The sequence below is a fragment of the Culex quinquefasciatus genome, chromosome 3, assembly GCF_015732765.1.
Source record: "Culex quinquefasciatus strain JHB chromosome 3, VPISU_Cqui_1.0_pri_paternal, whole genome shotgun sequence".
Lineage (NCBI taxonomy): Eukaryota > Metazoa > Arthropoda > Insecta > Diptera > Culicidae > Culex > Culex quinquefasciatus.
The window spans coordinates 68,607,788-68,635,508 of NC_051863.1; the positions used below are offsets into that span (position 1 = coordinate 68,607,788).

General features: G+C 33.8%; 1 protein-coding gene across 2 annotated transcripts in view; it reads right to left on the minus strand.

The window, feature by feature from the left end:
• LOC6050412 (influenza virus NS1A-binding protein homolog A) overlaps positions 1 to 27,721 on the minus strand; it is a 51,522-nt gene that overhangs the window by 20,218 nt on the left and 3,583 nt on the right. Inside the window, exons 1-2 of one of the 2 annotated variants that reach the window (XM_038261970.1) lie at positions 19,110 to 19,715; positions 16,718 to 16,818 (exon numbers count right to left, since the gene is read on the minus strand). In XM_038261970.1, coding sequence (XP_038117898.1) covers positions 16,718 to 16,748 — 31 coding nt within the window. In that variant the 5' untranslated portion in view covers positions 16,749 to 16,818; positions 19,110 to 19,715. Of the gene's footprint in view, positions 1 to 16,717; positions 16,819 to 19,109; positions 19,716 to 27,721 lie in introns of those variants that run through there. The other variant, XM_038261969.1, reaches the window with a different exon arrangement.

Below are 27,721 nucleotides of genomic sequence, written 5' to 3' on the forward strand. Positions count from 1 at the left end.
CGCAACAAACATAGAAGAGCGTAAAATAATGAATGAAATTTCAAACGAAAAAAGAATAATACAGAAAGCATTTGGATCAGTACCGTTGATCAGATGTGGATTCATATACCACCTGCACTAAGTGGAACCTTTTTTGTCATCTCTGAAACAATATTAGCATTTTTTGTAGCACTTTAAATATCGTTGCTTTGAAAACAAATTAAGGAAAAAAAATTAAATTCAAAAATTTAAAAATTTAAATCTAATCTAATCTAATCTAATCTAACACAAACGCAGCCAGTCCGATGAAAGCATGCTGGAAAGTCTTGTGATTAGATTACGCCCCAAGCACTTTTCTTGTCATTATTAATAATTGCAGTACATCCGAGAACACCCGAAAATGTATTGCAAAAATTAAAGCGGCCAGCCCTACTACGTTGTGTTTACCGCAGAGAGGATTCTGAGAACGGATCACATTTCACAGAATCTACAGGGGAGGAAGGAAGCGTGGACATACCGTACCAAACGCTCCTGTTTACAGTTTCATATGTGTTTTGTATGATGTGTTAAGTGTAAAATATAGTGTGGTTATATAATCAAATAAATATAATAATGCAATATAATGATCATTTAATAAAATCCCTTCACCTATATATAATAACCAAGCACCCAAGCACACAAACAGCGACACAAAAGAAATGAAAATGAGCATGCAAAAACAAGACAGCGCGTCCCCGTGGTCAGCGCACTAATGATGCCATTATTTAATTATAATAACCACGCACCCAAGCACACAAACAGCGAAACAATAGAAATGAAAATGAGCATGCAAAAACAAGACAGCGCGTCCCCGTGGTCAGCGCACTAATGATGCCATTATTTAATTATAATAACCACTCACCCAAGCACACAAACAGCGACACAAAAGAAATGAAAATAAGCATGCAAAAACAAGACAGCGCGTCCCCGAGGTCAGCGCACTAATCTCAAAAATTTAAAAATTTAAAACCATAAAATTAATCACCAAATTATAAAATCTAGCGATTTTGTACTTGATAATTCTCGCCAAAATTTTACTCTGGAAAATCGAAATAAGAAATTTCTATTATTTTCTTCTCTAAATTTCTGTAATCTAAAATATGACTCCAAAAATAATCCGAACTAAGAAAATGGCAAAAAAAATTAATAATTTAATAATTTAATAATTCAATAATTTAATAATTTAATAATTCGAATTTAATAATTTAATAATTTAATAATTTAATAATTTAATAATTTAATAATTTAATAATTTAATAATTTAATAATTTAATAATTTAATAATTTAATAATTTAATAATTTAATAATTTAATAATTTAATAATTTAATAATTTAATAATTTAATAATTTAATAATTTAATAATTTAATAATTTAATAATTTAATAATTTAATAATTTAATAATTTAATAATTTAATAATTTAATAATTTAATAATTTAATAATTTAACAATTTAATAATTTAATAATTTAATAATTTAATAATTTAATAATTTAATAAGTTAATAATTTAATAATTTAATAATTTAATAATTTAATAATTTAACAATTTAATAATTTAATAATTTAATAATTTAATAATTTAATAATTTAATAATTTAATAACTTAATAATTTAATAATTTAATAATTTAATAATTTAATAATTTAATAATTTAATAATTTAATAATTTAATAATTTAATAATTTAATAATTTAATAATCAAATAATTTAATGATTTAATAATCAAATAATTTAATGATTTAATAATTAAATAATATAATATTTGATATTTTAATAATTCAATAATTTATTAATTTAATTATTTAATAATTTAATAATTAAATAGTTTAATAATTTAGTAATATAAGGATTTAATAATTTCATAATTTATTAACTTAAGAACTTTCTTAAAAAAATAAAAAATTAAAAACATCAATTGTAATATTTTCGTAATTTTTCAATTTAATGATTCGTACTTTTTACGTTTTTTAAAATTATGAATTCTAATTTTTTTATTATTTGAATATGTAAATTCTGAAATTTCAAATTGTTGAATTCCAGATTTCTTATTTTTTTTAGTTTTGACATTACACTCGCTTTTAGACGGAGATTTTTTTCAGATTGCTAAGTGAATTTCATCATGTTGTGATAATTGGGAGGAGAATAAATTCTACCTGAATCAGAGTGGCAGCAGAATTTTTCATTTTTTCAATGAACCAAAAATTTAAAAATTTCAATTTTTATATTGAAAAAACTTAGAAAATCTAAAAAGTTCAATAGCTTAAAATTTTTTAAATTCTGTAATTTTTCGAATTTTGTTATTTTGATTTTAATAAAATTGTTATTAATATGAATTGTTAAGCAGATGTTTTAAAAATAATGAGTTGTAATGTTATGTTAAATTTATATAACAAATCTCAATACAATAAAAAAAAAAACGCTCCTTGAAGATTATTTCAATGTTTCGTATTAAGAAAAAAAATCAATAATTTTTAGAAGAAAATTTTCTGCATTAACAACTTTTTAGGAATTTGATGTTTTTGCACTCAACGAAAAATATTGAATTTATTTAATTCTTAATAATATTTTCCCCTGTAAATTGAAAGAAATTCTATCGTTCGCAATTATTTTGTTTATCAAAATTGCTATCCGCGCGAAATCCGCGCCTGAGCAAAATTAGCCAGCCAATCCGCGCCAGATCCGCGCGATTCGCGCCATCCGCGCCATCCGCGCGATCCGCGCCGTCCGTAACAACCCTGTTTACCGATTTTCCAACCCGGCCCCCAAAACGTGCCCCTCTGTTGGGTGGAGGGAAAAAGTGAGAGAGAGAGGTCAAGAGCAGCTACCAACACAAGAAGGCAGGGAGAGGGAGGAAGATTTGCAGCTCTTTTTTTCCTTTTCTTCCTGTAAACATTCAAAAGTAGGGTTTCCCTGTGTATACATCAAGCGTGTGTCGTTGTGTGGGTGGCTTTCGTTGGTATTGTGTTTGGGGAGGGAAAATCGAACCCCCAACTTCTTCGATTATACGCGGATGGAACCAACAATGTAAACAGGCAGGTTCATAAGTTATTGATTTTGCTTCTGTAGTCATTTTGCTGTAGGTTTGGACTGTGTGTATAGAGGTAAGCAATAGAACGATAATATTAGGGTGTTGTGATTTTCAATGGCAAGGTTGCTCGTTAATTATGCATGCTAATAGATCAAAACCATTCAATGGAATGGTAGCTGACTCAATTTTGTTTGACTTTATAAGTTATCTTTTAGTATATAAAAGAGTATTCAATTGAAACAAAGCACTATCCAGACATCCAAAAGGCAACACAATAATATGCAAACACATGTGACTATAGACCGGGTAAAAATATCGCGCGCTCACACACAAATTAGATTAAACAAAATATAACTAATACCTTATGAGCACATGCGAGAAATACGTAAAAGTGTCCGACTGGAAGTTGGTTTCGTCATTACCTTTTGGAGAACCATACCACACCAGCACAGTACAGACAGCTGAGATCACGTTTGAAACAACGTACACGGCCGTCATTACTTACGGCAAACGGTAATTAAAATTTGAGCAGGTAATGATGGGGACTTGCATGCGGACACACATGTGCATTGTGATTCAGCATTTTTATCATTGAACTGAGAAATATTTATCTTATTTTTTATTCAATTAGACAACCTTCCAGGAATTATCTTGATTTAAAAGAAAATGGCGGAGCGAAATTTTGTATGCTTTTTCACTTTATTTGAGTTTTTTTAAACTAAAATTTTCGCAAAATATCGAATTTTTCGAAAATACCAAATTTTAAAATTTGCAATACGGGTTTCAAACGAAGCAAAATCTTGCATGCTTCTAGTGTCTCCATCCCGGGATTTCCTCGGACAAAAATCCCGGGATTTTTCGAAAACCGAGAATTTCCGAATCCCGGGATTATTTATAATTTGTCCCGCACCCAAAATTCCGAGTCGAGAGAATCGTTCCCTCAAAATTTATTGAGGGCTCATCGAGAGAATAGTTCTACCAACTCACAACACCAGGAAAATGAGTTCATTCGTGGATTGATACAATAAATCTTCTACAAGTGTCATACATCGACATCTGAACACTCCTTAGACACTAAGCTGGGGCGGCCGAGGCAGTTAAGTCATTGGGTTAGTATGCCAAAGGTCAATGGTTCGATTCCCGTAGTTGTCACTTTTGGTTTTTTGTTTTGACGGATGAACTTTTTTGCAAATGAACCTCGAGAGAATTATTCTTTCGCCCATCTCGAGCTGTGTTCTCTGTGTCCGTAAATGGTACCACTATTGTCTCGTCTCGAGGCCATTATTCTCTCGGACTAGCACTGCCCAGTTTTGGGTGCGGGAATTCCCAAAGTTTATTAAAAATAATCAAAATTTATTCTGAAAATTCAGATATGGTTGTAGAAACAGATAACAAGTTAAATACTTAGTAATCGATAAGAATTTTGAAGTATTAAAATTAATATTCGGCATGCATCAGCATTCATTTGGCATATCAGGGAAAATTGTTAGCATTGTTAGCAGGGAAAATATGTCTAGCACTTTAACTATTTTGTTTTTAGTTTTACATATTTTTAAAAGACTGGGTATTATATTTACGTATATTTATGTTTTTGAATTTGAAAAAAATATCACTTTAAAATTATTTTTCATCGAATTAAGACAGCTGTTGACGCATTCTTTGCATTATGTTTTGATTGACTTTATCAAAACAGGAACAGAACCAAACAATAAGTACACTCATTTCCAAATTTATTGCTTTAAAATCTCCTGTATCTATTAAGACTGCAGTGTCGATTTTCTACAACTAGAAGTAGTAACTCAAAAATATTTTTTTTAATATGTTTTATATAAATCATGAAATTCAAAACCTATCTAAAATTTTACATTGATCGGTATTATTTTATTTGTTTTCGCTTCTTGTTTTTTATTACATTTTCAAAACAAAATTCTTGCTTTTCTATTCACGTCTAAAACAAAAATAAATATTAGAAATATATTTATAAAAGACTTATTAAATTTGAATCACAATGAATTGTGGTTAATTTAAAATCCAAAGCACAACACAGGTTAAAAAATATTCTTTTATATTCTTTTAAGCTATCTAAAAACAGCTTTCCTAGTTTCGCTTGAAGTGTAGATTATCATCATTTAATATTTTTGTGCTAATTCTATGATTTTTAGCTTGAAAACATAACCAATATAATGAAAACATAGATTTTATGACTGTTTCAAAAATTTCCCGGGATTTCAAAAATATTTTTCCTTTTTCCCGGGAAATTCAAAACCCAGCAAAATTGGACGCCCCACATGCTTCACATAAAATGTTGCATTTTTTGATACCCATGCATATTGAAAATCATAAAAATTTAAGTATTTTCGATAAATTGCGATATTTCGTAAAAAAAGTGATTAAGAAAAAAATTAGAAATTAAAAATACATTCAAAATGTTGCTTCCTTGCGAATTTTCAAAAATTTGAGTTCTTTTGAAACATACAATATTTTATCAAAATTTTAGTGTTTCAGCAAAAGAAAACTCTTATAAATTTTAAAAAATTTTGTATTTTCAAAAATAATACGGTATTTTGTGAAAATGTCAGTTTTTAACAAAAAGAAACAAATAAAGTGAAAAAGCATATTAAATATCGCTTCGTTTGCTGATTTTGATAATTTGAGTACTTTGGAAAAATACTTAATACTTATTTATACCTTCAAACTTACTAAATTTTCATAAAATAAATCCTTAGTGAAAAAATATATTCTTAGTGAATGCATTAAAAATTTCAGAAAGATTAAAAATTTAGCTATCGTCCATTATCGGCTATAAGATTACCGCCGATAGAATTATCGAATTATAATTTTATCGTTAACAACCTTGTTCCGAACCATCGAATGTAGTCCTTGTAACAGCCGTAGGCCCACAGATTTTCATTCCGTTATGGACCTAAGGAATCGATGGACAAAGTTGCATCCGAATCGGAAAATAATATGAAAAGTAGATATGCGAAAAAGAAGAGCTCTAGTATCAAACTCCAGAACATTATCGTTAGATTAATTTTTCGATACAGGTACTGAAAAGTTGAATATCAATCAGTTAGACACTGAAATAGTAGTTTATGCAACAAGTTACAAAAAGAGGATTTTTTCAGCACGAGTCGTACATTTATCCAACTAGGTTCACCGAGTTGGATAAATACGAAGAGTGCTGAAAAAATCAAGTTTTGCAACGAGTTCCATACAACATTTTTTGCAATTCCAAATAACACACACTGAGTGAAATTTTATGTCAAATTTTCATGTATTTTGTCAATAAATCGTTTAAATCAAAAAAAATGTTGAAAAGTATTACTTTTCGAAACAAGTGCTGAAAAGTTCAACTTTTCAGCACCCATTTGAGTGCTGAAAAGTAGAACTTTTCAGCATTTATTTTGAAAAGTGTTGCTATTGGATTCTGTTATTTTTGGTACAGAAAAGTAGGCGTAGTTTCACGACGGAATTGTAAAAAGTAATTTTAAGAACGGTTATTTTTGGCGATGAATAATAAGTCGACAATAACAGTATTTGTTTATTTGTTTAACACCAAACAGGCACCACATGCCCAAATGGTGTGCTTAAAACTAAGTACATGTACACAAATTATCGCCTAGTGCAATCCTCTACGAAATTGGCCGATTTCAAGAAATTTTAACATTATATCTTTTGTTTTGTTTAAAACTTCCCTTAGACAAATGAAGAAAAAACAACAAAATCCCAAAAATTGTATTTTTGTATGTTTAAGAGGACCTACAAATCCGATCAATATTTGCCGAGCTTTCGTCAGTTTAAAAATAAAATGAATAAAAATGAAAATTCGTTGCCCGACTGTTGTTTTTTTTTATATATGTGATTTTATGGGAAATTTAATGCACTTTTCGAATCATAATTTTTTATTTAGAACAAAACAAATATTTTAATATTTCGTGTTTTTTTTTAATCATTGCAGGGTTATTTTTTAGAGTGTAACAGTGTTTTACAATGTTGTAGAACTGATAATTACAAAAAAAAAGATAAATAAATATTAAGAGGTTTGCTTGTAAAGAACACCAGTTATCGTGATTTTACGAAAAAAAACTAACTTAATCCACCTATGTGGTTAATGCCTTCCTCACTTTTTACCAAAAATGGGTATATGAGTGATTTCATCATTTTTTTAGATCCAGAAAAAAAGAACACAATGTATAACTTATGTGGTAATAACTCGATACAGGGTTGTCAGTTCTTCAATGCTTTGGACTCAACTTGGCTTTTAATAGAAAGTTCATTTTTAGAGCAGGATTATAGCCTTACCTCAGTGAGGAAGGCAAAAAGTATTGAAAAACTTACTTTTTTTGTTTCTCTTTGTTTTGTTGTTCGTGTCAGTCGCGGGTGACCTTGAACGACTGATTTCAACACAACAGATTAGCTCGGTTGAAGAAATTAACAAAACTCCGCAAAAAAAATCTGTGATTTAGTATAGCAAACATCTGAATTTTCAGTTCATTTGGTGGATTCGGTTCTGTAATACTCGGCAGGCTGCAAAATACATTCGTTGTGGTTTTACTGGATTACACTGACCTACAAAAAATGACAAAAATGACTGCGCAGACCCAGTGCTTAAAAACACTACTTTTCAGCATTGTTTTTTTTTTTTGGTAGGAGAAAGTTCTGCCGCTCAAAGCAAGTCCGTCCCATATGTAATTTCGTCAATTTTGAAGTAACGATACAGTTTGGTTCGAAATCATATGAACTATCAGAAAAACCAATAAAATTTTGTACTTTATTCCAGGAAACCGGAGAAAATCTTGTTTTTCGTGAAATTCTAACACGAGTCTTATGGGCGGGCCAATTTTGACTGGCGTTTTTCTTGATCTTGCTGTTTTTACCTAGATTAGAGCGGCAGAATAGGTCGATCTGTCTCGCCTGAAGGATAGGAAAAGTTGACAATTCGATGCCTCTGTGCTCTCTTGTACTAAGCTTGCTGGGATTCCTATCTAGTTAGCGCAAGAGAGCACAGAGGCATCGAATTGTCAAAATTGTATAAATACCTGCACAAAGAAAGCAATGATGCAAACAGCAAAATTACTTCTTCGGTCAGTATAATAATAAAAAAGTTACTGACCACCCTTGAAATCTTTCCACCGATCTTTGAGTTAAACCGCAAACAGCAAAAGATTCGCTTGCCAAAAGGGGCAAGCGATCTCTCGGTGATCGAACTTTGGCCGAATTGGCAAAACTAGCTGTAAACACAACTCCTAAGGTTGAAAAAGGTGTGCTCATGAAAGTGCGATGAAAGTAACGGCGGACATGCAGCAAAATAAACAAACTTGCGCGGTAATGTTTGTGTAAATACAGTGTTATGAAAAACATTCACACCTGACTGTTTGTTGATAAAGTACCGCGATGCTCCTCCGGTTTCCAAACTTTGCTTTGTTGTTTTGAAGTGGAAGTTTACCGAGGAGGTTGAATCAATTAAGCATCATGACGACGACTACATCTAGTGCAGCGCTGACAAAGTACAAGATCAATAACGACCAACTTTTGCCTACGGCCTCCTATGATACCAGTTTGTGGAAGCTCTCGTATGACGTATTTGCAAGTCAATAACAAGCTTACATGTCCTATATGCGCACAAGTTGTGTGAAAACAGCTGCTCGAAGGTCGCCTTTCAATCGATGTCCTTCGCAAAGGGTTTCCTCCGGCTTCGTTTGACGAATTTCTATGAATTTTATAATTGAACATCTACGTCACACCGTCAACCACTTGACAAAGTGGTCAAACAGGATCGAATACGGTTAGGCCGCCCCCAGCAACAACAGGTCGACATTGTCGGCGATTTATGCGAGCCGGCTTTTTCGTCGAGAGCTACTTAAGCCAAAAAATTACCGAATCATCGTCTTCCCTCACTAGACTCACTGGTGGGATTGCGCCAATAAGTGAGAGGTTATGTCTAGACGTGGCCGCCGAACGTGGTTGGTTCGCGAAATTGTACAAATTTTGTCATAAATTAGCGCGCCACCCTCTGTCACATGGTTGAGCTGAACGGGAAGCAAAGTGTTCGGCGAGAAAGTGCTGAGTGTGGGAGATGTGGACACAGGCGAGAATTTGGTTGTAATTTCTGCCTTCGAGTGCATCCGCGAAATACGAGACTGTTGGCGTTGATGCAGGCAATTTTTGAATTTACTGATGACGTGTTGTGAAAATTTAGCAGAGACAAATCACTAAAAAATTGTCTTTCAAAATGAGTTGTGGTGAATTCACATTCGTCGTGGTGAGCATTTCAAATGGACAGTTTAATTCAGGCCCGTAGCCAGGGGGGGGGCTTCCGGGCTGCAGCCCCCCCCGAAATTTTTTCCAATTTTTTTAAAATTGAACTACCTTAAAAAAAAATCTTAAATCAAGGATTGCGTGTTCTCTTCCCAGAAATAATTTGTAAGATAGAGAATCAAGAATTGATTGATCAAACTATTATGGACCCAAAATTTGGATATTTAAAAATTGAGCTGCAGATTTGAACATTGTTCCATTCAGTAACATCTCATTTATCTTGTAGTTTTAGCATTACATTGGTTAGGATGGTCCAAATCTGGGCTTACTTGGGGCTATCCCCTGAAATCAAAGATTTACGCATCACTAGCCTAAGTTCCAAAATTTGAGCTTTTTCTGACCACTGACCACCAAATTTGGGCAAAATTGTCAAATTGTATGGAGAAAAGCAACTGTTTCAGTTTTTGACCAATGGAAGGCGCAATAACTATCCAGTTCTTATCAATTTTCAGAACTAATATCTTCTTTAAATTTGGAAAAACTTTCCCGAAGACACCTTATTTTTTTGGGGTTTTTGCTAAAAAGTTATTATCCTTCGAAAATAGAAATTTCCGAGCGGACTGCTCTAAGGGGCTACATAGAAATAATTACCGTCATCTGGGGCGAATCGGGACTACAGTCTGAATAGGGACAGCAAAAATCCTTAGATCTTGTTGTCTTATTTTTGATTGTAGAACTTAAGTATGACCCCTGAAGAACCATAAAATAATTTAGAATTTTTGGATTCAATGTGGCGGTCAAAATGGAGGTCAAGAAATATTTCTGGTGTTTTTTTTAAAGGTTTAATAAACCAAATTTCCAGTTTTTGCTTTTTGGGTGCTTTTGAAACCGTCAGGGGTATTAAAAAACACCCAAAAAGCAAAAACTTGGTGTATTGGACCATTTAAAAAACAGATGCCGAATTTGATGTTAAAAACAAGCAAATAAAACATGCCGATTTCATTTGTTCCTGATTCGGTTATCCGAAGTCCTTCGAACTTCGGATAATCGAAACTTTGGATAATTGAGGCTTCGGCTAGTCGAATTTGGATTGTAAAATTAATAGCCCTCCTTTATTTGCATTAAAACCTTTAAACTGTTAATACATGTTTTTTCTCTACATTTTCAAAATTTATCATAATTTCTCAAAAATATTTAGATTTTGTTTTCAAAAACGAAAGCATTTAATATGAAAAACATTTGAGTGAATTTTGACTATTATCAGAAATACAATTCTAATTTTATCGTTTTGGTTTTAAGAATATGGTTAGTTACATATCTAAGACCTTAGAGAAAAATGCTCGAGAAATATCTGTGTGTATTTTTTTATTACATTTGAGTGAATTTTGACTATTATCAGAAATACAATTCTAATTTTATCGTTTTGGTTTTAAGAATATGGTTAGTTACATATCTAAGACCTTAGAGAAAAATGCTCGAGAAATATCTGTGTGTATTTTTTTATTACTTTTTCGTAAACCTTTTTTCCGAAACCACTCGTCCAAAATGCTTTCTTTTGGTCACATTTTTAGTTTCCACCGTGGCCAATCTCAATTTTTATTTAATATATCAAAATCGGAAGATCAACTAAGTGAATACTTATTATCAACTAATTTTCACTTTGTGCATGAGCTTGCGATTTTTAAAGGAAGAAATAAAATGATAAAAATATTCAAAACGTTAAAAAAATTTAAGCTTGGATTCAAAAACTCTGAAATTAAATTAATTAAACATCACTTTCAAATTATATAATTTCTCATCAATAATTCATTTTTAAACTATTTAATTTCTTTTTTTTTGGATTTTACAGATTAGAATTTGCATTTTGAAAATTTTAAAATTTCTTTATTATTTTTTTTTATAATTTCTTATTTCTGAATATCAATTGTAAATATTTTCCAAAGTTTATGTTGCCACCTTTTCAAAATGGACCAAAAAACAGAGAGCAAATACAATATTTAAAAAAAAAACAGCTTCACAATTTGAATGGAAATAACTTATTTCGATTAAGTCTTTTTAGGACCAGCGACCAGGTCGGTCCGGAAACCAAATTTGAAATGTTTTTCCTGCTTTGATAATCATATACGACATGTTTGGGCTCGTTTAAAAATATTTAGAATTTTTGTAACATGTCGCGGAACCGCGGAAAGTTTTTTCTCACGAAAAACTAACCTAATCCACCTATGTGGTTGATGCCTTCCTCACTTTTTACCAAAAATGGGTAATATGAGTGGTTTGGACACACATTTCAGCTTTTTTTAGTTCCAGAAAAAAAACACAGATATACATTATGGTAATAACTCGAGACAGGGTTGCCAGATCTTCAATGTTTTGGACTCATTGGAAAGGCCTTTCAATTATCTTACTCACGATGGGTCGGATGATGGATCCGGATTTAGTTTACATACATTTAAGTGAGATCCGGCTTCAATAAAGTACATAAATATCACATAAGTGGTCATAACTCGAGACAGGGTTGCCAGATCTTCAATGTTTTGGACTCATTGGAAAGTTCTTTCAATTACCTAACCAACGTTGGGTCGGATGATGGATCCGGACATAGTTTACATACATTTAAGAGAGATCCGGCTTCAAAAAAGTACATAAATATCACTTAAGTGGTCATAACTCGAGACAGGGTTGCCAGATCTTCAATGTTGTGGACTCTTTGGAAAGGCATTTCAAAATCCTAACCAACGATGGGTCGGATGATGGATCCGGTCATAGTTTACGTGCATTTAAGTGAGATCCGGCTTCAAAAAAGTACATAAATATCACTTAAGTGGTCATAACTCGAGACAGGGTTGCCAGATCTTCAATGTTTTGGACTCATTGGAAAGGCCTTTCAATTACCTAACCAACGATGGGTCGGATGATGGATTCGGACATAGTTTACAGACATTTAAGTGAGATCCGGCTTCTAAAAAGTACATAAATATCACTTAAGTGGTCATAACTCGAGACAGGGTTGCCAGATCTTCAATGTTTTGGACTCATTGAAAAGGCCTTTCAATTACCTAACCAACGATGGGTCGGATGATGGATCCGGACATCGTTTACATGCATATCCGGATATTTGTGAAAACACATTTTTATACATAACTTTTGAACTACTTTTCGAAACTTCAAACAATTCAATAGCGATGTATGGGACCCTAAACCAAGTCGAATGCAACTGGTTCGATCAAAATCGGTTCAGCCAGTGCTGAGAAAACTAAGTGAGAATTTTGGTCACATACATACATACACACACACATACACACACACATACACACACACATACACACACACAGACATTTGTTCAGTTTTTGATTCTGAGTCGATATGTATGCATGAAGGTGGGTCTAGGAGCTTTTAATAAAAAGTTCATTTTCAGAGCAGGATTATAGCCTTACCTCAGTGAGGAAGGCAAAAAGGATTTCGCTATCAGCTAGATATTTTGAAAACTAATGATGCAAAACAACTGTACTGATTTAAAGTGTGTTTTGAACACTTTTAAAATAATAAAACCATAGCTTGTAGTTTTGATTTATAACCCTCTCAACTTTGGTCAGAGTTTAGTGACATAAACTTCAGAATAATATTCGCAACGGCTAATTGAAGATTTAAAATTTTACACTTTCAAATTTCTAAATTTTCATAATTTTTGATTTAAATTTTTGGTATAAGACAAAGAAATGCCAGAAATCAAAAATAAAAATAATAAAAACATAAAAAATTTAAGATAACAATTCAACAGAATAATATCAAAAAATCTGAAATTCCAAAAATTAAAAAATCTTAAACTGAAAAATTAATAAAATAATTGATACTTAAGAAATCCTAAACTAAAAAAAAAATATCATTTTAAAATTAAGTTATTCAAAATCCATTAAATCTTAATTTTTGGATGCTTTAAACATTTTTATGTTTGAATTCTAGTATTCCTAAATTAATTTATATTTACCAGAAAATTAAGTGATTTTTGTAATGGCTTTTCCCTTATTTCAGCATTTTAAGATTCAGCGTTTTGATAGTCAGCTTCATGAGGCAATTCTTCAATATTATTTAAGCGAATACATTATTTTCAAACGTTATTTTCAGTCGCATCCAAATAAACAAATCAAAATCTCATCAACACATATTGCTCCCGAAGAAATATCAAACGACGCTTTTGTTTCTGTTCCTTTTCAGCTGCGTACCGCTTAAGAGAAGTCTTTTCGTAAACCTTTTCTTGACCGTTTCTTGAGATTTTTTTGTATGGAGTTTTAAGAGTCTCCGTACTACAGGACATTTTTTAAAATTTTCGTTTGAAAGTAAAATATAGTTCTTGTAGCAAAATTCAGACTAAGATTTGATTTACAGGAAAAATGTAATTGATTTAAGAATTCTTACATGAAGTATTCTTTACTTTTAAAACAAAAAATTAAGATAATAATTACACATGATAATTTCAAAAAAATCTGAAATTCCAAAAATGAAAAAAATCAAATACATAAAAAAATATAAAATAATTACAACTAAAAAAATCATTAAATTATAAAAAAAAACATTTTTTTTTTCATTTTTAAATAAAGATTTTCAAAAAATAATTTTCAATCATTTCAATAAATTATGTTTTAATAATCTTATTTTTTTGATGCTTCGAATATTGGTATGTTTGAATTCAAGTGCAGACTAAGATTAGATTTACAGGATAAAACTTATCAATTTATGAATTCTTACATAAAGTTTTTCTTTATTTTTAATTTAGAAACGTTTCGTAAATATAAAATTTCTAAACCATAAAATGTGCAGGATTTTGTTCCTAGAGTCAAGATATTGCTTGAACAAACATCGATTTTAATAAATGGTTACAATCCTAAATTATTAAACATGTATATAGATTAAAATTTTATTAAAAAATTATCATTAGAATTGAGATCTGATTAATTTTTTTGTCATGTTTTAAAATTTTATTTTTGCTCAAATTCTGGACCAATTTTCAGAATACAATGAGTAAAGAATTTGAAAATGGCGTTTAGTCGGAATATTAAAGTTAAACATGATTCGTTTTAATGTTTGATGCAATCGAGGAAAATTTTAACGGTTACATATGCATTTAAAAATGGTTACATATGCATTATTAACAACTCTTCCAGTGAATATTTTGGCGTTAAAAATTAATTTAATACATTTTATCTAAATATTTTAACACATTAAAATTAAACACAGGCACTGATTTTTTTTCTTCAAATATATATTTATTATAGGCCTACACAGAAAAAAAGTGAATTTACTCGACACGGAAAAAATGAATCACATGTAAACTCAGTTGATGTAAACTTGAGATTCGACGTAATTTTTTTTTGTTGCCATGGAGACACTTCAGAAGCTGAAATTTCAACGGTTATATTTTTTGTATTTCATTAAAAAAAATTATTTTTGAGAGCACCAGGAGCTTCGCAAAATATGAAATGGCTTCAATAGCTTAGAACAATTAAAATAAAACATTGTTTAAGTTTGTTTATAAAATTTTAAGAAAAACAAATATCCCAGTTATGAGTTTTATGTTGTGCTAGAAAAATGAAAAATGTTAGATAAACCATCACAATTATCACACAGCTGAAAATGTAAATCCAGACGGTTTAAAATTTCTCTCAGTATAAAATACAGAAAACATAATACTTATGGTTAGATAAATCGATATTTCTTTTAAAAAAATTTATGCTTTCAAAAATTTGATTCAAGTTAAGTATATTTTAAATTTAGCGACGTTTATCACGAAATTGGATTACAATTAAACAATTCAAGAAAATGTTAAAAAACACTTTCTCTACTCCTTTAATACAAACTAGCTGTTAAAATAAAGAAAAAAATGACGAACGAGTTTCTTCAATAAATACATTGATAACTTAATATGAAAATCTTCGAAAACTTTTATGCATACATTACATTAAAATTTTACAATTCATCTCAATAATTATACCACAAACCAAGTGATGGTATAAATGATTTGCTGATTTTTATACTCCTTGAATTTTTGCACCCAAGCCCCCCCCGAACAAAAATCCTGGCTACGGCCCTGGTTTAATTGTTGATTGATGCATTATTTAAAATGAGTTATACGTCAGGTTGTCAGTTTATTCTCAAATTGAGGAATCGAGAAATTATTGATGGATTTTCTTTAAAAATGCTCAATTATTTGCGTCTATTTGTCTGTGCTTCACTAGCTTCAGCAAGGAGTGAAATGAGAGAAGTAATTTTTAATGTGATTTGTAAATGTGTAGTGAATTTGATTACACTTTTGTTTTTAATAGTAAAGTGTTGAATTAATTGCTTCCAACTACATTCATAATTCTTGCTCATCATTTATCGTTTTTGATCGTCCATTGATCCACCACTAATGTCTAAATTTGTATCCTCTTCCTAATTTTCGCACTCCTCTGTCAGCAGTTTATCGCGTTTCGCTTGGTGAAACACGTGGCATCCATACAATCACAACTTTTGACGATGGCATGCTCTGTTGACTTAAATATTTTATAAAGTTTCGAAAAAAGAGTTTCTACAGACAAACAGATTCATGCTACAGACATATACACTTTCAAGCAAATGTGAACCATTTGTGGTGAATATGACTGTGAAAATGACATGACTGTTTGATCGATTTAAAATAAAACATAGCCGTTTTCTCAACTCTCTCGCGCATAATATCGTTGAAATTAAAGTTCTTTCAAATAATTTAAAGATTTTCGATTAAACAAACACTAATTTGCTGGGTTAACGTCATGCGCCGCTCAAAGTGTTATCATTTTTTACACTTGATGTTTGTAAACAAAGTGAAAACAATCAAATCTAGTGTTGCTGTGTTAAATATCAGAGACACTTTGCGTCTATTTTTTAACCAAAATGACAATTTCGCCAGGTAAGCAAAACAACCGAGACACTTGGCTGCAGTTGACTGACAGTTCGGCGCACATCTAGGGTCGTTCGTTTATCTACGCAGTACACAAAATTCCGTTCCTTCGACTGCTGAAAACGACCAAATCAACCGCGTATTGCACAATGGACAAATTTGTACCGGCTATAGTGACTGCCATTTCCTTTCGGCTTAATTTTAGCGCGCGTCAAGTAGTTTCAATTCTCGTTCTCGGAATGCGACTTACTTTGGCCCCCCCTCCGTAGTAGTAACTTTGGGTAAGAAAAGAAGCTTGCGAGGGAGTAAAAATAACATCCCCGTCCCTCCTTCGATACGATAGCGTAAATAGGATGCCATTGCGCGACGAAGTAGAAAAAACATTTGCCAAAATAAAACAAACCCGAGTCTATTCTGGTCCAGATTTCCTGTTTCCATAAAGTCAAAATAAAAACATCTCTTCAAGGAGGAGCTCTTCGACGAGAAAGCACTTACCGCCAATTGAACTCTCGATACGGGGACGCATTTTCCTGGTTGGTAGAATCTTGATGGGATCAAATGGAACGGTTGCAAACGAAAATATCGGCAGATGGGATCTGAAAAGGAGATAAAAATGGAAAAACAAATATCAGTAATCGTAATATTTCAGAAGACTTTTAACAATCTTCCCGACAGAGATACTTTAAAATATCCTTAGAAAAACTTGTTATTTCACCAACAAAGATCGAGTAACCCTAATAGGTTTCAGATCGAGTTTCAGATACAAATTAAGATTGGGTGTGTGTATTTGTGTTTGCTTATGTGTAGAAGCATTCCTGTAATCCGCCAACGAAATTATGGGAAAGTAAAATGTGAATAGAAAGCGTTGATGCTGATACAGCTTCCAGAGTGGCCACTCAAATCTTATTTACGGATTCCCAAATTTTTCTCGAGTTTTCCAGAAACTCAAAGATTGATTGCAAAAATGCAAATCAAAAACTGGGTGGTGAGAAGTGGGGCCGAAAAGTGGCACCGTTTTCAAATGTCAAAGCGAAACCATTTTTCTATTCGGCAGATCATTCAAAGGGTTAAAAATATTCTATTTTCGGCGATTTTTTTTTCAAGAATGCAAAAAGTCAGTGTCGTGTGAACTTTTGAGAAAACAAGACAAAATAAAACACATACGACTGTTTATAAAATATCTCATTAACCTGTAAGAAAAAAAGCCATGCTCGAGCTTGAACAGCATCTTATTTTGTAAATGTAAACAAAGTGGGTTCATTCGAAAATCACGTTACGCATTCTCTCTTTTCATCACCCAGTTGATTATCGAACAAAATTTTTAATTTAAAACTTTAAGGCTTTCTAGGCTCAGTGAAAAAATATGATTTTACTCATAAAAGACGAACTCTTCGTCATAGTGTCCTGATGCAAACAAAGTTCAAACTCGAGCTGTCACTGCCCAGTCACGACGTTCTAGCAGGATTCTAGCAGAGTTCTCACAGAGCTGGATATTCTTACAGCATTCTAGCAGAAATGTTCCACCGTTCTAGCAGGATTCTGGCAGAACCAGCTCTGCTAGAATATTTCGTGACTGGGTGTCCCTGTGAATATGTTAGCTGTCGTCGGGCGGTAAGCCCGAAAACTTTTGCTAGTCTAATCTAATCTAATCAGACCCTAGCGCAGCCAATTTTTCGAAGGGATCCTGGAGAGTGCCTTAGGTTAGATGACGCCTACACAGAAAAAAATATTCCTGTAAATTTACATTATTTATCATGTACCAAAAGGTATCATGATAAATGATGTATATTTACATTAGGTTCATCGAAAATTTACATTTGATTCATTGGAAATTTACATTAGTTTTGAAAATTTACATTACTTTTGGAATTTACATTAGTTCAAATCAACTAATTCTAATTAGCCAATGGGAATGAGAAGCTCGACTTGGATTGCATTAGGAAAAGGGTGTGGCCTATGTTCTATTTTAAAATGATTGAAGCGGGCAGCAAAAGGAAATTCTGATTTTAAAAAGTTGTTTCGCAGGTAGGGGACGCTTTCTCGTCGACGGCCAAGTGGAATAACGCTGGACTGGAATCGAACGGACGACGGGTAGGATGTACGGTGTTACTGCTGCTACCCGCTGCCGACTGAGCCATCTTCGCATTTTATAAACGAGCGGCTAAAGCAACAACTTGTTCAAGTCGAGGCTCAGGCAGTGGGCCAGCGAAGTATGAGAGCGATAGAAAGAGAACCAGATATAACTATTTTTAGTTCGGGTAGTTTTGAAGTCAACGTTTGGCAGAAATTCATTGGATATATGATTTACATTAAAAAGGAATTTACAGGAAGCCGAACACGGGTAGAAATTCACCAGATTTGAGTTTCCATGCTCAACGTTTCCATTATATTCATGATTTACATTAGATTTAGATTTACATTGGAGCAATTTCCATGACTTTTTACTCTTTACATCATATTTCAACATTACATTGAGTGAGTTTACATAAGAAACAGTAATTACATGCTGTGTAAATTTACATATTTTTTTCTGTGTGTAACGCGTAACACAAGGTCTTTTTGCATTTTTTTATGAATGCTTATATGAAAGTTTTGCGTCACGTAACATAATTTTTCATCACATCATTACATTCATTACATATTTGCAGTGGCCTTAATAGAAAGATGTTAGGCAAGTCTTTTTAAATACACTTTAGACTCGTTTATTCGAATCCTCGATTATCCGAAGTTTCAATTATCCGAAGTTCAATTGCCCGAAGATTTGTATCCTGATAAAAATAATACAATAATAGAAATCGCGAAAAAATAACCATCGAAAAACATACTGTTATCCTCCACTTTGTAAATTATTCACAATTCCCTCCTTGCATGCCCTAAAAAGACTCACATTTTCCACAAACGATGCCATGAACTGTTTCACCGAAAATCAAGTCACCTTCACCGCTCCACACTACTAGCTATAGTCCGTTCAAAGCTGCAGTCGGTCGTGTCCCAGTTTTTCCAGAAAATCGTGTCACAATTTCCCTGCACTGCACCTTTTCAGCACCTTATAAGTTGTGTTTCTTTTTTTACTACCGTGCGAAAAATGGTCGATTTTCCTTTTTTATTCTCTTCTTGCAGCAAAATTTACCAAACACACCAGCAGATGAAAAGTCTAGACTTTGAAAGCAAGCAGTATGAAAGCTTTTTCTCGCACAAAGGGATGCTGGAAACAATCTTGCACCACTGAAGTACGAGTGTAATTTGAAGAAAAGCTCACTAACACGCCACTTGACTTTCCCTTCTAAGTGTACTATAGTAGTTTGAAGTACCACTTCTAAATTACCACTTTAAATGGAGCGAGCTTAACTCGTCTAATGTCACGTTTTCTTCGACTGCCCTCGTGTGACTATAGAACTCGAATTCAGCGACTTTAGTTTTCAATTGCACGTTTTTTTCACTAAAGTGTAACTTTCACCAATCAAGACCAGACCGCGTGTGAACGTTCGGCACGATTGACGAGTACTGAGCGTGAGCACTGAGCAAAAGTTCCACCACGAAACGTCGAGAACGATCAGCATCCGCACGACAGCATCTTCGTCTTTGTCGTGTCTTGTCGGTTTTGCACGACGATCTCGTGCTCGTACTGTGTGTCACGATGACATACGAGGGGCTGCCAGATTGTGGTGCAAAGTGCAACTGGTTGGAATGGTGATGAAATGAAAAAAAAACGTGTTTTTTCGTTAGAGCACGCGTGCTTTTGAGTCATCATATGGGGGGAACGGTGATTTAACTGCGATGATACGCACGCAGTATGTTAGATGTCATGTCAGTTTTTTTTATGATTGTACCAATTCAAATTTTATTTGGGTTTTTTTTCTCCCCTGACTTCAAAATTTTCACTTAAAAACAAGGGGTAAAATCAATGTTTGTTGCTAAAAAACATTTGTTTTCTAAAAGTAATAACTCCAGGCCATTTCAAACGGGTTTTAAATCTGTCTGGGCGCAAATGAAACATTTGAAAAAGTCATATGAAACTTTAAAATGCCGTTTTGACGGTGTCTAGACCAAAGAACCTATGCCAGAAAATATTATTATCTGATTCCTCGGGATAATTTCTTATACAGCAATTCTCCACGAAAACAGCATGATTCAAAAAAAAAGTTCTCCGATCGGGCTCAAAATTTTTCTGGGGTTCCTTGACCAAAATATTTAGACCCGTATTTTTTTGTCTGGCCATTAGGGTGACCTACGCCGTGCTATGGTGGTAAAAAAAAACCACACCCCAATCGGAGAACTTTTTTTCACATCATGCTGTTTTCGTGGGGAATTGCTGTATAAAAATAATGGGAAAAGTTCATTAACAGGATTCCGAGATGTGATTTTTGAATAAACTTAATTTTCAGATAAAAAATCAAATTTAAAACCATTGAAAACTCTATATCACATAACGGAGCACATCAACCAGAGCTTTTACGCTCAAACCCCGTTGGTTTGACACCAACTGTTGTCAAACGAACGGGGTCACTTTTTAGTTTGACACCCTTTTTACACTGAGTTCATACACACTACCAAACGTTTGTTTTGATAGTGTGCATGAGCGACGTGTAAAAAGTGACAGTTCCTCACTTTTCAGTTTGACTTTGACCAATCAACGGGGTACAAACTAGAAAAGTGTCAACCGAAAAAGTGACCAACCACCGGGGGTTGAGTGTACTATGAAAACTACGAAAACTATTTATATGGTTTTCCATTCATCCCCTAAAGTACTGTCTACATAATAATTTACAACAAAGTTTGACTATTCTTACAATCAGGTTGTTGCAGGATTGGGTCCGTCATTATGACAATTCTGGAGCAACATTTGAAAGGGGCGGTACGACATTGCTCTTACGGCCTTTCGTCCCATTTAAACGCGTGCAATGAAAGGTCGTAAGAGCAATGTCGTTCCGCCCCTTTCAAATGTTGCTCCAGAATTTTGGAATAAGAAGAAAACAACTTCCTTGGTTGCTGTGCCGCTTTGCATCTTTTCAAATTGAATGGTTGTATAAAAGTTATGTCAAGCTCGACCAAATCAGATTTTTTTTTTGAAAATATCAGAAAATTTCTCATTAACATTTTGACTGTAAAATCAAAATGTCAAACACGTTTTAATAGTTAATAGGTACTGTTGAATGGTTCCTAAAAAGATGTTTTGTTTAGAATATTTTCCAAAAAATCATGCTTTTTATTTTGTTTTTGTTTGCTTGTTGAGCCTAAAAGGTAACTTTTGAGCTGAGTTGTGCGAGGTCTGTCGTAATTTTCACACAAACTCGAACAAAGTTGTTACAGCCTTTTTGCCTTCCTCACTTTACTGAGGAAAGGCTTTAAATTCACTGGAAAAATGAACTTCTCAATTAGACCTCCTAGACCCACCTTCATGTATACCTATCGACTCAGAATCAAATTCTGAGCAAATGTCTGTGTGTGTGGTGGGATGTTGATCAAAAAATTGTCACTCGATTATCTCGACATTCGCTGAACCGATTTTGTCCGTTTTGGCGTCATTCGATCCGTCTTGGGGTCCCATAAGTCGCTATTAAAAATTATGCAGTTTAGTTAAGTACTTCAAAAGTTATGCTAAAAAAACGATTTTTACAATAGTCCGGAAGATTGTAAAAAGGGTGGTTTTTGTAAGAAAACCCGTCATGCTATACATTTTCAGAAAGGTATTTAAAAGACCTTTCCAACGCGTCCAAGACATTGAAGATCTGACAAATCTATCAAAAGTTATAAGCACTTAAGTGTTATTTATACGCTTTTTGGAGGCCGGATCTCAGATATGTTGATGAAAACGTTGTCCGGATCTCTCATGCGACCTATCGTTGGATAGGTATTCAAAAGAGCTTTCCAATGCGTCCAAAACATTGAAGATCTGACAACCCTATCAAGAGTTATAAGCACTTTAGTGTTATTTACGCACTTTTTGCATGGATAACACCCTTTAAATGTGAGGAAGGCGCCAACCGCCTAAGGGTGGATTAAGTAACGTTTTTTTTACTTTCAAGGCCTTAAAACCTTATGGTATGCTGATTTTTCGGAAAAAATGTAACTTTTTTCTACAATTTTAGGTGACGGAAAAAGGTTTTCGATCTTTTGATCATTATATTGATTTTTCCACTTTCAAGAAAAAAAAAATGAAAAAAATGTTTAGTAATTTATAAAGAATCTAGCATACCAGTTTTTTTAACACCTTGATAGAAACCAGAACAAAACTGACAGCTCTCACCACTCAACTTCTGAGCCACTGAAATCCAGTCACGAAACATTCTAGCAGAGCTGGTTCACGACGTCCTTGCAGGATTATTTTTGTTTTTGTTGAGCCATAATACCACTGTGATCCCTCTATAAATTAACTCAATGAAAAAAATTGAAAAAAAAGTTGATCCTTGCACTGTAACTTGGATTTGGCCCGCACTTTTCTCTCGCACTTTTGACAATAAAATTTCCAAAAAACTAGGCAACTAGCAGTTGTTTATTTACATTTTCAGTCGCAGTTTCCACCAAACTGGACATTCGCGCTTTAAAACTGCGATTGACAGGTGAGCAACATCGGCTCGCTTTGATCATTTTTTGAGAAAATTAAAATTTCTCAAGCCAGTTTGACAAGTCGCAATAGTGCGATCGATAGCAATAATTTAGTGCGAAGTCCAAGTTAGTGAGAATTGCGCAATATTTTGAAAAAATAATATTGTTCAAAATGATAGAGCATCAAATGTTAACAAAGTATCAGCTCGAATTTTTGCTCAAAAGTTGTTATGATCGCTGGAATTTAACAAAACAGAATTCGCATACATAACCTCAAAGGGCGGAAATTTCAATCGACATTCTTTGCTCTGTTCTGCTACTCAACACTAGGTGTCGCATGTCGTTTGGCTCTTGAACGGCAATTGGCATCCGTAAGTCAAACGAATGGATTGGAAAATTTCACGGATGTTTCATTTTTTAACATTGAAAATCGGACCACTAGTTGCTGAGTATCAACAAAGTTCAAAAAAGCAAAATATAGAGAATTTTCTGAGCTTTAAAAAAAATCATAGGTGGGCAAACATGGGTGGGCTCTAATTTTTAAAACTGAATAACTGCGACATTTTTTTCAAAAAAGTTGTCTTAAAAATGGCTACAACTTGAAAACGGTGCACTTTATCAAAATTTCACTTAAGTACTTTTTGATTGCGAATTCGATTTTACATCGAATAATTAAGTTAAAAAATATTTGCTAACCTAATCTAATCTAATCAGACCCTTGCGCAGCCAACCTTTCGAAGGGATCCTGGAGAGTGCCTTAGGTTAGATGACGCCTAGCACTTTTCTTGTCATTTATTAACATTTGTAGTGCGCCATTGCATTGGAATGCATTGAAACATCACAAGCGTTAAAGCGGCCAGGCCTACTGCGTAAAGTCGTATCGCAGAGATGATTCGTAATTGGGTTGAGTTTGAGCACTGAGTGTTCGAACAACAACACAGTTTTTAATTTTTAGACTTTGAAAATATGGACAATAACTAAGAATTAAATTTGAAAATAATGAAATTTGCTTAGTTCATTCTATTTTGCCTTCATTTTCAACTGACTCTAGATAGACAACTCTAAGGTTTTTTTTTATTTTTTTCAAAAGGACGTCAAATGCAACAACATTTAAAAGGGGTTATCCAAACTTGTCCATAACGATTTGTCACTAATTTGAATCAAGTCGAAGTCTGCAAATTACATGCAGCCTACAATTACCCACCTGTTGCGTTCGACCTAGATTTGCATATTTGGCGAGTGGCGACTTTGCTCCCTTCCGCACAAGAAAACAAGAAGCAAACACAAAGTGCATGTGCTTTTTTAATTGCTAGTCGCACTATTTTAATCACAGCCGTCGGTCGTGGTGCTGCACATGCGCCTGCACCACCAGCCGCCCAAGTGTGCAGTCCAGAACCATGTGCACTACCCATTTGTTTTCAAGTGCCAACGAATGCAAACAATTATTCACTTTCACTAGCTCGGTGATGATGACGATGCGTTCACGTTCTCATAATGGACAGGGTTTTCCCTGTCCTCCCGTGACCGCTTCGAGATGATTCAGAGCTGGCCAAGGCTCGGTGAAATTTTTACGTTCTGGCACGTTCCAAAAATTGTTTTTTTTTTCTTTCTTCGTGAAAAAGTCGTCAAATTCAACTAGAAGTGTTAGTTAGACTTTTCTTAAATTATATGTTTTTGTAATCTTCTAGAAAATTACAAAAAAAAAACTTTTAAGAAATCGGGGAAAAAATCTTAACTTCGTAGCTTTCTTAAAATTTGCTAAATGTAAAATTTTGTCGAGCAACTTCGTCAAAATTCGGAGCGACGGCCCCGCGGCTGACCTAGAGTGTTGTCATTTTCGCCAACGGGAAAAAATAGTGGCACTCCTAGAGCGTAGAGATGTCAATTTTTGACGAGACAGTTTTAGCCCGGCCTTTGGTGGCATGACACGGCGACTCGGCGACGTGTCCAGGAAAAGGGGCACGTTTTTGACTCACTTTGACATGCAGTGTGTGCGAAAGTTAATTTTATCTCGATTTTTTAAGAGGTTCAGAGAACTGATATGCTGAGAGAATGGAAAGGAACTAAATTTAGCTAAAAATTGATGGTTTGGTTTGACAGAGTGTGGAGACAGAAATTACTCAAGTCATTAGGTTGATTGTCAGTTGAAGAATTAGGGATCGAATGTTTGCTGAAGTTTGACAGTTGTGTACCTTCCGCATTATTTACATTGATGCATACATAATGGTGTGAAAGGTAAGCTACCGTCCTTATGCATTATTTTGACGCGTGAATAATTATCAAGGTAAATTTCATTAAAGGTAAGCATCTGTCACACGCGGGGCTGGAATCCGCTGCTTGAAAAGTACAATAAAAGTAACAAACTCACTTCAAAATGCCCCCGTGCAGTCAAGTCAATACCATTTGTGTGCCATTACACTTGAATTGCCACGTTTTCCGGGCAAGGACAGAACTAATCTGTCGCTGTCCAACTATAAGTAAAAGTAAACAGACCGTTTCTAAACAAACTCTTGCTGGTACACTTAGCCCGTACAGGCTGTTAATTGCTCGCCAAAATTTGATACGTAATTTTATAAATTTTATCCTGCAGAAACCAGATACACCTTGGAAAAGCAGGATGTTGCCGGCAGCTTAACCTGCGAAACACGACCCAAGGTGCTCGAACTATGGCAAGGTGTGCGAGCTGTCACAAGTGCTCGACTGTATTTTGGCAGATCTCACTTTCAGGCCAGCGCTTAAAAAAAATCTTGAAAAATCTGGCGCAAAGCTAGAATTTATTATTCCAATAATTTATAGATTAGCAAACGTGTCATCATCTCGTCTCAGCTGTCATCAAAACTGCTCGAAAGTCGTCGAACAAGCTCATCTGCTCTGCAACCAACGCTCAGTCCATCATGGAGTCCATAAAAAAGATGGAGCGGGCAGAGGTCCGGCTATTGAACCGGCAGTCGGAGCAGATAGCCTTGCCATGTTAGAATGATTGAAACAGCCTTGAAAGAGGTGGCAAGGAGAACAAGCGAAAAAAGAAATATCGCCATGCGAATAAGAAGAAACCAATGAGCGTTTGTGTGTGTTCAGGGTTGTGCAAAATTGTGTCAGGGCTGCCAAAAGGTGCTCCCACAGCCGAGTGGGTAATCTGTTCAATTTACAGCAAATTTAAAGATTGCTTTGCAAGAGGTTAGTTCCGGCTAAGGTTGATTTGACTCGATGTGAAGTTGACCTAGTTTGGCCAGCCGTAATCATTTTGAATTATTTTTTTCAGAAACAGGTCAGGCTAGCAACGTGACCTTCCCCTTTATGAAAATGTGAACGCTGAACGTACTTCGAGTGTTTTTGTGAACCTTACCTTCAACCAATTTTATGCAAATAATTTCCCTGCCTGCGTTTGACAGGTTGTGCACAGACTAGTCGACTGCACCTTTGGCATTGTCTTCCTTGACACACTCAAGGTAGGCAATCCTAAAGGTGTGCAAGGCATCACAACCTGTCAAATGCAGGGCTGGGTTTATTTGCATAACAGGTTCAATAGAAAGTGCATAGACTACTCACACAGACCATATATTTCAAATGAGATGAAAATGATTTGCGCATCAAAAATATTGTTCTATTATCTTCGCAAACGTTTTCCAGTTTCAACCAGAACTTTCCACTTTTTCCAAAAACCGGCGCGTTTTCGTTCCTAATTGGTGGTGGTTCTTCTTGAACCAGGAACCGTCTTCGTAGTCGGTTGGTTGGCCAACCTTCGCACATCGCGAAAGTGTGTTGAACCTCTCCTTTCGCCGTCGGTCGATTGTGTGAGTTCCGCGTAATTTCATTTCGCAGCCATGTGCTAATATGCTCCTGGTAGTGGTAGTGGTGAGTGTGTGTTTGGAACATTCGTGTTGTTTGGCCACCACCACACCAGTCCAGGAGATAATTGCAAATGTTATCATTATCCACGGCCTTTTGGACTGACCAGCACACACACGTTGAACGCGTTAAGTACGGTTAAATTGTTGACTTGTTATCAACACAACAACGAGAGGAGCATAGAACAGTATTCACGACTCGGTGCGTATTTGAATATGAACTTATTGAAATAATTTTCAAATTATAAAATCAAGCATTCTCATTTAAAATTTTGGGTTTTATTTTTAAATGTCTTTTATTGAAAAAAAATCTGAAAATTACACCATAGTTTAATTTTTTAACAATGAAATCGAACCAATAGTTTTCGAGATATGGTCAGTTGAAAATTACAGGTTAGTTAGGTGACACTAAAAAACTCATTTTTATCGATTTGAATTCTTTGTTTCTAAGAAACTAATTAACTAACAGTCCGTTTTTTAAGTCTAACTGAAAAAATGCAGGAAATTTTGAACTTTTCAAAAATATTTTTGTGGCTTTCCTTCAGGAAGTATTTAGAAAAATAAAAAAAAAGATAAAATAACCAAAAAATATAACCTAAAAGTTATAAAAGTTATAAACTCTAAATACTACAACCCCAAAACTATGCACAGTATCGAAAATTTCTAAAATCTTTTTTTTCCAAAAAATATTATCTCTGGAATCAGGTTTCGCACCACCATGCCTATGACTTTAAAAAAGTCTTTTTGAGATAAAAAATCCAACTTATAGTGGAAAGACCTTAATGATGAAATTGATATTTTTTTATAGCGTGAATATTTTTTTCTGAATAGAAAGTCATCGATCAGAAAATCCTATCTAAAGATACAGATATGGATATTTACGAACCCATTTTGTATGAACAGCCTGCAAAATTGTTCCGAGACTTGTTTGGATAAACTAATGATCCAAAATTGCTTTTTTTTGACATAAGGATTGTATCAACAAAGTTTCATCCAAATAAAAATACAAATAAAAACCCTCGAAATAATTTGCGAAAACCTAGAAAACTAGGGGAAATATACCCTTTCTCGTTCCATTTCTATCCAGATTTTTGAGCGAAAATGG